This window comes from Serinus canaria, chromosome 3 (assembly GCF_022539315.1).
Source record: "Serinus canaria isolate serCan28SL12 chromosome 3, serCan2020, whole genome shotgun sequence".
NCBI classification, from domain to species: domain Eukaryota; kingdom Metazoa; phylum Chordata; class Aves; order Passeriformes; family Fringillidae; genus Serinus; species Serinus canaria.
The window spans coordinates 56,520,103-56,532,342 of NC_066316.1; the positions used below are offsets into that span (position 1 = coordinate 56,520,103).

General features: G+C 39.2%; 2 protein-coding genes across 6 annotated transcripts in view; one reads left to right on the forward strand and one right to left on the reverse strand.

Annotated features, from left to right (window-relative positions):
• KATNA1 (katanin catalytic subunit A1) overlaps nt 1-12,240 on the forward strand; it is a 183,098-nt gene that overhangs the window by 86,231 nt on the left and 84,627 nt on the right. The window lies entirely within an intron of this gene.
• The window catches only part of PCMT1 (protein-L-isoaspartate (D-aspartate) O-methyltransferase), a 36,919-nt gene continuing 27,495 nt past the window's right edge, over nt 2,817-12,240 (reverse strand). For all 5 annotated transcript variants that reach the window (XM_009095262.4, XM_030235549.2, XM_030235548.2 and 2 more), the window contains one exon: nt 2,817-5,023. In XM_009095262.4, the coding sequence (XP_009093510.1) occupies nt 5,011-5,023 (13 nt within the window). In that variant the 3' untranslated portion in view covers nt 2,817-5,010. The remainder of the gene's footprint in view (nt 5,024-12,240) is intronic.

A 12,240-nucleotide genomic window follows, 5' to 3' on the forward strand; every position in this document is an offset into this window, starting at 1 on the left:
AGAGGGCAGAGCAAGACATTTCAACATAGTTCTTAAAACTACCAGATCCTAATGCATTAAAGAAATGAATTTAAGATTTCTACACTCAAACAAAATGCCTGGACAACACATATAGAGAGAGCAGGGAGCTTGAATGAGTGCAGGACTGTAAAGGACTTGAAAGCAGGAAGCTCAGTGGAAGACAACTCACAGGGAAAGTATCCCTGAAGGTAATTCCATGCCCAAGAGATGACTGTCCTGATGCTGACTCTATACCCAGAGGAGAGCAGCTTCTCTAGAGTTCTGATCAGTGCAGTAGCCTGGGCAGGTGCTCTGAATCACCCATTTTCCTAACCAGAGGTGAATGTCCTCGAGAGTGTCCTCCTAGTCCATAAGGCACCTGCAATAAAAGTTACTGATTTATCTGATGCCACTTCTACATTATAGCTGAAAAAGGATTTGGCAGAGCATAATAAACAAGACACATGGCCTGTTAATAGTACAAACACATAAAATGCAAACATAAGCCAAACCATGGCTGGGAAAAGGACTTCAGCTTCTCAGAAGCATTAGGGAATATTCTCAAGAGTGTCTACCAGGTCAGTTGTTCAGAAGCATATGATGAAAATGACTGGACTAAAAGAAACCTTAGAGAGTCAAAGTGAGATCTCAGAGTGACTCCAATAACACTCTTTATGAAAATTGTCTGTTGTTGCTAAAAAAGTTTTGCTAAAAGGCAAATTGTCTCAAGTTCTAAGTTTGGTATGATGAGACACAATGTGAGTTATTTTCATTTTTCCTTCTGAAGCTTTCAGGCAATTCTCAGTGGGCAGCTGGATCTCCTCCATACATATTTCAGCAATAGCTATGTCCACTTAATTCATAATTTAAAGAAATACAGTTTTAGTTCCTGAGCACATCCTGCTGAGCATCTCATTAACACCCGGCCAAGAGCATGACAACAGTAACAACCTTTCATAGGAAAATTCAGAGTGCATCAGCTGCAGCATGAATTTGTGCTGTGCAAAAAAACTACTACCTGGAACAGAAAGCAGCTGTTTGTCAAGGATGAAGTGTGGGAGGTAAATAGGCCAGGTAGAGGGAAGTTAACATCACCTCTGCCAGCATAAGGCCAAGTTTTAGTCCATGCTTATTTCCTCAGATCTGGCTGGAGGCATGGAACCCCAAACCTTGCCAGCTGGGAGGTTTGAACACACAAGTGTGTTATTTACAGTAAAGGCAAACTGGGGTTATGATACCCCATGAGTGCCTGTGAGTTACCACAACTGGTCTGCAGTTCACAACATTTCACAGTTAAAAGCAAATGGACAAAACTCAAATAGACTCAACAAAGGCAAAATGTATGAACCCACAAAGCCAACTTAAACCCCATGCTTAAAGCCAGCTATTGTATACCACAGTACTTAAACTCTAATTTACCCTTCCTGATCTAGGAAGCCTAAACATCCCGAAATGCAAAAGACCAATTTCAGACCTCATTATCTCCTGTGTCTCCCTGTGCCATCTGTGAGGCAGCACTTCCCCTCGGAATTTTTTGTTTGGTTCTGCACAACGTGCATGTGTGAGCTCACCATCTGCCTTTCTTCTGAACAAGGACCTCCCCTCATTCACTTCAGCAGAATACCTCTTCCACATTGCTTGGGACAGGGATCAAGGTTTCATAAAGGTAATTATTCATCTTTTGAACTGCATCCTAAGATGTTTAAAATCAGCTGAATAGAACCAAAGTTACAAATCACGAGCATGGTTTGTGTTACTCAGAGTTCAGAAGGAATTGTCTCATGTCTTCCTTCCGTGAAGTGCATTTTAATCAAAAGCAGCACAACTTAGGGCACATTAATGAGTAGAAGGAAGAAAACACTGCTACTGTAAGAATGGGTTAAACACCCTTCTTCCTGGCAGGAAGGAGAGTTCAGAATTTTTCTCTGAGTATTTTACTTTACTTCTTTGTGCTGATGGGTTAATTACACAGTCCTTCCACGCTCAAAAATCCTGGAGCTTGTCACCCTGTCACAAAAACATTGCACATGTGCAGAGAACTGTTGCCAGCTGCAAGCTCCAGAGCCTACCACACAGAGCCCTCCTGGCTCCAGGCATTACTGCCCTTTTCAAACTTGATGACTACAAAACATTTCAGGAATCATCCAGGTGGCTTCATCAGCAGTGCTGGTGCACACGTGCTGGGTGCTGATTTCCCTCCAGAAAAAGTCATGTTACAGGCTCTGTGTCCTCAAGCCAGCTGACCAGGCTGAACAGAAAAGCATCCCTGCAGCACATCAAACTCCTCTGTGGAGAGCCCACAACTCTTGGTGGGTTTTCAGGATATAGGTATTGGCCTTTTAAGTCTTCTACTGTCTGGATCCCAGACACAACCAGATAAGCAACTCAGAGTTCAGCCAATCCGTTCTCCCAAGCTGTTCTGACTTAGAGGTGATAGTAACAGCCCAGTGAAACATGACTGCCCCTCTTATAAAGAGGGAAAGCTTTAATCCTTCCAAGTGGCAAATCACACTCTCCAAGGTGGCTGAGTACAACTATGGACAGCAGACATAACTGTGCACAGAGCCTGTTCACCAAAACACACAGATGTGTGTTTCAGAAATTCCAAACAGACACCAAAAACACCACTTACATTCCAGGTAGTATTAACAGGCTTTGTAATTGATGCAATACACTAATTGACTGAAAACGGACACATAGTTCTGGTCAGTGAGCAAAACAGTATTTTTTATACTTTTTTTTTTTTTGGATATGTGAAATCCTGTTGAAGGTTAAAAAACAACAAAACCAACCACAAAATCAGGCAGACACCTAGATACAGCTTCCTCTCAAATTGTTTTATTTGGCAAAGTAGCAATTCAGACAGTTCACACAGCATTTATTCAAGCTCTTCAAGTCTTCTGCATTTCAATTTGTCCTCATCTCTCAGTTTTTACTTCAGAACCATTGCTCCATCATGGAGCAGTTTCCATTTTCGACTCCTAAATGCTACTCCTGGATACTTCTTTCTGTCCGAGTACCTTGACTGTCATCAGCCCCTTCAGTGGAATGGGTGCACTATTCCCACCAGCCTTGGTCCCTGAGGCCTAACACCTCCTGAAGTGGTTCTCCCCAGGAAGTTGTCATCAGGTCTCAGCTTTAACACCACTTCCAAGTCAGGCTAGCTTATTACACTGTGTCCAGAGACAGGAAATTTGGATACAGTTGAGCTCATATCTTTCATTTAACTGATTAAATTAGTGAGAAGATGTAAATAAAGCTGAAATCAAATTGAAAGATACAGCGACCAAAGGGTTGAACGTTAGCATGCATCAGTTATTTCACTTCAACACCAAGAACTAGAGTCACAGTTGATTGTGGGTTAGTACAAATTTGTCAGACGCAAGTGGATTTTTCTGGATTGTATTTTCTAGCATACGTACTATATTAATTTCTTCATAAGATTAATCTTGTGCATGTGCTCCCAGGCTGCAGTCAAATCAAGAGGTGATACATTAACTTCCAAACATCTAAATAAATTAAGTCATATAGTATCTTTCACAGAGGAACAAAATGGGGCTGGCCTTCAAAAGGCAGGTTATTTAAAATGTTCTTTTCCATATTCAGAGACCTTTGAATTATAACCTTTATACTTTCAGGGATTAATCCTATAACAAAATTATTGCTCCTCCACCACAGGAAGTTGTTTTGGTTTTTTTTCCAGAGATCACTGTAGGTTGTTTTATTCTCTAATCTTTTCTATCATAAAAAACCAAGGATAATATGCTGCTTACTTTAATTCCAGGTTGCTCAAATATGAGCAAGATGACTGAAGACACTCTTCCCCCCTTTCCCAAAGCAGCCTGCCTTAGTGTACTGCTTCGCAATTTACTGTCAACATTTTACAGCACCAACAGAACACAAAACTTATGTCAGAAAAAAGGTTTATAGCCTCCCAACAATTCTTCTATATGAAAACTGAACAAGTGCATCTATGTGTACTTAGGAGTCCAGGATTCTTTCCGATGCATTCCTTTTACAGCAATTTAGAATTCACTTTCTAAAAAGCCAAAATTTTTCCTGGGTGCCCACAGTTATAAAAACAAGAATGTTAATGCAGCAAATAGCTTTACCAAAAGCATCTTTCTTTTAGAACCAAAGGGGTTTTGGCTTTTAATAAAGAACCTAGCAATCCATATATCAGACTACCTACCCATCCTAATCTCCCACACAAGCCCAAACCCCCCTTTTGCTTTTAACTTTATTTGGCAAAGCAGCATTGCGTAAATTGTTCAGTGATTGGAACACACCTCACCTCACATTTATGGAGTTAGCTCCATGTGTATCACACCAGCACTGAGTATAAACCACAACAGAATTTCAAGATTACATCAATCAATTTTAGAAGGGAAAACCATGTCTGTTATGTCCAGCTTGAACGGCAATGTTTGATAAGAGTGGCCACCTACCTCTGATGTCTTGAAATTTAATATATACAAATGCCTGGTTTTAAGGTAAAAAAGCAGCTGATTGTATCTACTACATGCTAGTCTATGACACCATGTCAAAAGCTTAGAAAGGAAGTTCATCTCCTTTTAGTAGCATCTAGCAGACGTTGGAACACAGAAAACCTGGTATTACCTACGTAGTGTCGTAAGGTGCACAGAAGCAGTTTTACCAAGGGACACAGGAGCCGAGAGAAGTGAGTGTTCAAGTTCCCCCATCAACATTAGAGTTCACAAGCTACAGGTCTTTATCTGCAGTTTTGCAGACATTCACTTTGAACAGATGAAAGTGAAATAAAGGCATGTTAAATAAAACAATGCCCACATAAAACTTTCCACCTTTTCTTTATCAGATTTGCCTTGAGCATCTAAAAAAATAAAACAAACACCACGCTTTTCCATGCTGATAACAACAGTATAACGAAGTCCAAAACAAGCTGCAATGCTGTTGGTTTTCAAAAAGCTTTTAGAACAGGAGATGAGCAGTCCACTGTAACACTATGTTTGGGTCAAGATGATGTAGCTTTTACAATTCATCCCTGTAGAAAGAAAACACATGCAGTTATGTTTCTTCTCCCCTTGGAAATGGTATTTGAAAAGTTTTGATACTGAATCAGGTTACACTTAAGTGCTTACGCACATCAGCAAAACTTTAGAAATCTCTTCAAGCATTTGAGAAAAAAAACAAACACCAAAGGAAAGGCAACAGCAATCCCATATCATCTCATATTACTATGTGACTTATTGTGAAATATGGGTCCCTCTATTTTACATTTAATGGATCACTTGCTTTAAGGAAACCTCCCACACTGCACAGCTAGTAACACAGCTACCTGACATCCGTATTCTGCTGGCTACACACTGGCAAGCAACTGAGCCAACTTACTAGACAGAGTATTGGCAAAACCCATCCTCTGTAGCTGCCAAAAAGGCAAGTTTAGCTTCAGCTGCAGTCTCTCAAGAAAGTGGAAATACTCACAAGTGCATCCCTGTTATGCATTTTGTTCCACTTAGTTTATTTATTTCTCAGAGGAACTCGATTAGCTCCTGAAGGAGCTACGATAAATGAGGAGTAGGTTGTGGAAAGGCTGGGGGCAGGGTGTGTGTGTCTGTGAGTGTGTGTATGAGCTAAAAGGAGATCTAGTTAGGAGAAAGGATGAACCGCAAAGTCTCGCTAAATCATTGAAAGGAATCTAGAAAATGCAGAGGTTTGTTCCTGTAGGACATTTAAAACACATTGAAACAAGAATCCCATAGAACCTATATTCCAACCATAATGTTATCATATAGTAGTGATTTGTTTAAGGATTTCTAAAGCATTAATTTTAATGCAAAACACCCATCAAATCTGAAAGCTGTGCACTGTGCCACTCTGAGCACTAGTAAACGCAAAGAGAAGTGTTTTGCCTCTTTTTTTTTTTTTTTTGACAAGGCACAAGCAATCTAAAAATTCAGAATGAAATTGCTGCAATTTTTCTTTTAGTAGGTGCATCAGCCTCATTAGCCAAAGCATACAGTGCCTGAATTAGAAAAAAACTCTGTAATGTGATTGCTGGCTCAATACAAAATAGTATTTCCAGCTATCATGCAAACTAATCCACAAAAATATAGTTCTACATGCACACATACAAAACCTTTAAGTTCCAAAGACATTATTATGCTCAAGGAATCATACAGCATGGAATGACAGCATGCAAAACATTGTAAAAGCAACTGAAAAGGCTGTAGAAACTAGTGCTTAAATGACTAGTTTTCTATCTAATGCAGTTGGGATGCAAACGTTGTGATTTGTAAGTGATAAATATTTGCATTCTTTGCACTTTGCACTGCCTCCTAATAGTAAAGTACTAATCACACAGCTTTAGAGCACTGCAGTAATTACACACAGCATAAAAAAGTAGGAGGCAGAAGAACACATCTTGGCAGGGATAAAGAAAAATCTGTTTATAGCTAAAGGTTTGGAAGCTCTCCGTATTTGCCTATCTCACAGAATGGGTATTTGCATACTTTAAAAAGAAATGAACATCTGATACCCAGTTTAAAATGCAGTGCCAGTGAATTCAGGACAAGTGCTTCATTCATCCCTAGCACTTCCAGGAGCTGCCATCAGTTAATTTTTACATCTTCAAGAAGTGTATGTAAGTAATGACTACTGCTGTTGCTGGCTTAGTCTCATATGCCTAATTGTGGGTATGATTTTAATCCTGATTCCTACCACACACTCACAGCTTCCTAAAACCCTGATCTTTTACTGTGACAAGCAATTTGTAATCCTTCACATACAAGGCAAATCCTCAAGAAACTGTAAGCCTAAAAAGCATTCTGTATTTACTTTGAAACTATTAAACATAATGATTCTACCCAGCTGCAGATGTTGGCAGGGCTTTTGCATAATGTTGCTAGTGCACTTAAGGTATTTAAAGTGTGGGTCTGTTTTTTCTTTTCTAAAATGATATTTGTACTTAAAACATGTAAGTATTATATAAAAAGATAATTTAAAATAAATTATATTAGCATGGCAATGTTTTAATTGTTGGTATTTTTTTATTGCTTTAATATATTCCTGACCACTACATCCTGTATGTGACATTCAAAATAAGGATTTTCATATTTTATTTTTTAGAACATTTACTTTATTAAGGGGATCAGCTTTCCTCAAGAGGTTTTTCACTTGCTCTTCACTACTCATTAATCTAACAACAGCATGCCAGCCCAAACCAATCCCCAATATAAGTGTTAAAATTATACAGCATTTATTTTCTACAGTTAGAAGTTGAATTTATATGTGCATTATTGGAGTGTATGTATTAGAAAGTGCCAGAAAAATCTCAGATCACCTGATAGGTAACAGCTGTCAGCTTTCTCCCTAAAGCAGCACAGCTTGCAGAAACCAGCATCAGCTGACCTGAGCTGATCCTGTATGGATTGGAAGCTGCCAAGCTATGAAATCCACCAGGTTTCAGCGACTGGTAAGAATCAGGATATGTTATCCTATCCTCCCAGTGGTACTACAAAATCTATCCTGCTACAAAGCTTAAAAGGAGACTCAAAAGATTGCTCTTTCCTTGTTAAAACTATCCTGTTGTCCTCTAGAGCCACAGGAAAGATCTACTAATTTGTATTCTTTCTGGCCATGGCTGTTTACTGTGACTCTTACACAACTCACGAAACTTCTCTCCACCTTCACATATGCACTCCTTCCAATCTGCTTACCAGCTCCTGCTTAGCAAACGATATATATATTTAGGATTTAAGTCACCACAGTAGTCCTTCTCAGCCTTTTGGAACTGTAGCAAGAGAAACACTCATCTATCAACTGAGGCATCAAAGCAACTTTGTAAGCTCAAGTTAAAGCAAATTTCAGAAGTCATCAGCTCAAAGTTACTATTCTTGAAAAATTGTAAGAAAGTTTGAAAAATTTTTGTTTGCTACTAGGGAAAACATATACATGAATATTCTACAATTCCCATTATGAATATCTCGTAAAAAAAACAATAAACATTCTCAGAAAAAATCTAATATGCAGCTTTTCAGGTAAATTATAAACTATAAAGAATCAATAATCTTATCAACAATAAGTTTGGGATACAAGTCATGCAGCTTTGCGACCCCTCACTACCACTTTAGGGAAAGACATTAAAATTAAATATTTGAACAAACATATATAAATCTATCTGAAGTCTGTATCTCGCTGTTTTAGATCCACTTCCATTTTCTTGTCATTAGGCAGCATTTGACTTTCCCATCTCAATATGTCATTCATCTATGAAAAATATGTTGTCATTACTGAAAGTGAAATTCACAATGTAGCCTTTTATGAATTAGAAATACAGCATCTATTCAGTGTTCCAGCAGCCCATTATTTCTCACTTTATAACTTTAGAGATGCAATATTTAGATTTCCAGCATTTTAGTCTGGAAAGGTGCTATTATAAAATATTTATTATTTGCTATGATCAAGCATAAAATTGAGAATAAATTGAAATGATAAAGGATTTTTTTCTGTAATCTGCTGTATCAGCTATATCACAAACACTTTTACATAATTGTTTTGGGTTTGCCTGGCAAGGTTTTGGTAGTGGTGGGGCGGGTGCTGCAGGGGTGGCTTCTGTGAGAAGCTGCCAGAAGCTTCCTCCAGGTTCTACAGAGCCAACACCAGCCAGCTCCTAGACAGACCCTCCACTGGCCAACACTGAGCCAGTCAGGACTGGAAGCAACACCTCTGTGGTAACACATTCAAGAAAGAAAAAAGTTATTGTGCAAAGAAGAGCAGGGTGAGTACATGGGAGAGGAACAGCCCTGCAGACACCCAGATCAGGGGAGGAGGGGCAGGAGCTGCTCCAGATACTGGAGCTGAGATTCTGCTGCAGCCCCTGGTGCAGACCATGGTGGTACAACTGTGCCCCTGCAGCCCATGGAGGATCACAGGGATGCAGAGATCCACCTACAGCCTGTGGAGGAGCCCATGATGGAGCAGGTGGATGCCTGAGAGGAGACTGTGACCCTGTGGGAAATGTGCAGGAGCAGGCTCCAGGCAGAGGGCTGCAGGCCCATGGAGAAAGGAGCCCATGCTGGAACAGGTTTCCTGGTAGGACTTGTCACTCTGTGGAGGACCTACACTGGAGCAGGCTGTGCCTGGAGGACTGCATCCCAAGAACAGTGACCCACCTTGCAGCAGTTCATGAAGAACTGTAGCCCACAGGAAGGACTCATGCTGGAGAAGTTCATGGAGAACTGTGTCCTGTGGGAGGGACCCCACACTGGAGCAGAGGAAGGACCCCTCTCCCTGAGCAGCAACAGGAAGAACGTGTGACTGACTGTAAACCTCATTCCTTACCTCCTTGCTCTGCTGGGGGGCAGGTCATAGAGCTAGGAAGGAGGGAGAAGAGGTGCAGGAAAGGTGTTCATAAGGTTTGTTTTACCTCTCATTATCTTTCTTTGATTTTACTTCACAATAATTTCAATTAGTATCCCCAAGTCAAGTCTGTTGTACCCATGGTGATAACTGGTGAGTGATCTCTGCCTGTTCTTAACTCACGAGCCTTCCGTTGTGTTCTCTCTCCTCTGTCCAGTTGTAGGGGGAGCAGCTTTGGTGAGCACCTGGCATTCAGTCAGGGTCAAATTACCCTGATACATAATTCATAATTCTTAAATTTAACCTAAAATATTTTGTGCAGAGATTCTTTTTGCCAAAATAAAATAAAAACTTAAACCATAATCATTATTCTGCATGGCCTGAGGAATTCCAGCCAACAATACCTGCAAATTCCAAACTAAATTGGTCAACCAGCTCATCAGGGGCACTTGAAACACTGAATAAGAGTTTCCAAGCATAAACATATTAATATGTATCCTAATAAAGACATTTTCCAAAAGAGTGTTAATCATGACTTATGTACACATAAGTGGGATACAGTAACAGCCCCAGTTTAGTCATTTAAGTTTTTGTTCAGAAAAGCCATACTGTCATTATAATTTTGTATTTTATCAGCAAATATAAATTCAACATGACACTTATAAATAATTTCTACTAATAAAATACGTAAGACAAAAGTAGTTGTCACAATTTTTAAAAAGTTGCTTGTCTGGAAATCAAATCCAAAATGCAATAGACACCCATTGCTGTTATTTACATTGTTATTCTCTTATGCCTCTGTATCAGCAGTAGTGAGGCCAGCAGGACAAGGTATCCCCTGAAAGCGTTTAAAATATGGCTTGAAGTGGCCCTTAGGAATATGGTTTAGCAGTGGACTTGGAAGCACCAGGTTAACAGTCAGACTCAATGACCTTAAACATGTTTTCTATCCTAAATAATACCATGATTCTGTGACACTTAAAATTGTCCTTCCACATAGAAATAAAACCAGAGAGATCCTAATTTATATAAGATCTGCCAATAAGGCAGCCATCAAGCCATGTTCCCAACTGTGCAACACAAGAAACCCTCTCTCCAACCTATTTTTCAGTAGAAAAACCCAAAACAATTGAAGTTTTATGTGAAAGGATACCCTTATCAGTATAATCACATAACTGGGAATTGACTGCTGGATTTCTGGCACACTGCATTGTTTTGTTTTGTACCAGATAGGGATCCTGTATATATCCTACTTCTAAATGTCCCAGGAAGTCACATGTGAGAGGATTCCCACTAATATTGGGAGCTTAAAAAATACTGCTGCAACTGAACCAAAACTCCAAAGTCATGGCCTAAATTTAAAGAAATTTAACAGTATTCACAAATAATATGCTTTATTTAGCAATGTATTGAAATCCAAGGAATCTTTTCCTTCCAGCTAGTCCAGACTTCATTTCACTACAAGTTTTAAATAGTGAAGCATGATTACAAAATACCTGAAGATAGGGTTGACTTCAAACACCACTTAAGAGTGTTGTGCTCCTTTGCAAAAGCACCTTACAGCCTTTTAAAGAACATTGCAAAATGTGAATGGCTCAGCAAAAATTTAACAGCTTCTTTCCTGCCAACTGGAGGGTCTGCTACCCTAGGAAAATGCTGCTGGCCTATCAATTCTGTTCTGTGAAGGGACACCTGTTCTTCATTCAATGTGATGAAAGAGTTACCTACATTAGGAATGAAATCACGTAATGTAAACTAAAACAATAACAAACTAAACACACAGATTTGAGCTAATCTTAAAATGATTGTTGTTTAATGAATTTGAGATTTACATCAACTAATCTCCCATACACTACAGATTTTTATTACAGAAACACTTAGAGATTCTGCTTTTTCAGAGGAGACTCTAAATGAACTCTGCTCACAGATCATGAGCAATTTAGAAAAGAAAAAATGAAATCTAGGAAGTGAAGAAAACCAGCTCTTTCATCTTTGATGCCAGCATAGATAGCAAATGCTGCCTTATAATTAGGAATTTCCTTTGCACTGCCTCACCATATACTTCATAGCCACCAACAAGGAAAAACAAAGAAAAGAAAAAGATGTGACCTCCTGTAAGGTCAGCAGTACACTGACAGTTATCCTAGAAAATGGAGTGGGAATTTTCTTCAAATCACAAAAAGGACAATTAAAGAAATAGCAAATGTTACAAGAAGAGGACTTCTGAGATTTTCTTTAACAGAGAGTTCCAAGACTGAACGAAATTTAAATGCACATAGCAAGATACAGACTCTATGCCATTGCAGATGAACCCTTCAGGCTAAGCGATTGTATTTTCTGATAACACCATTGTAAATTCTTAAAAATAATTTATTAAAATCAAGAAGTGTTTCAGAAGAGCACAGATACGAATTTCTGAGGAAAATAATCCTACAGTATGCATGACTGAAGAAGGCCCAAAGACAAGCTATGAGCTCTTTCCAAGCTAGACTACAAAATGAAATACCAAACTGCACCGAAGAGATGCTAAAAACTCTGAATTCTAGTCCTTAACACAGTATCCCAGCTTCACTTGTAGCAAGGGATAAACACTGTCATTCAAGAAACCCTTCTTAAAGTGTTTTATGAAGACATGCTGCTATCCTGTTTTTGGGATACCAAAAAAATCCCAATTGCTACTATAATCAGATCAGGTGGAAATAGGAAAAAATCTATGAAAACTCTCTGAGAGAAGGAAGGTTTAAGAAGACAGCTACTCTTTTTTAGAGCAAGTGCAGCATGGATTCCAAACTTAAATTAAACATTTGCCAGAGGAGGAAACCGACCACAAAGGAAAGCTTCCAAAGCCTTACAAGAGGCAGGAAATCCCTGAGTACCATAGTGAGGGAATACTGGCAATAT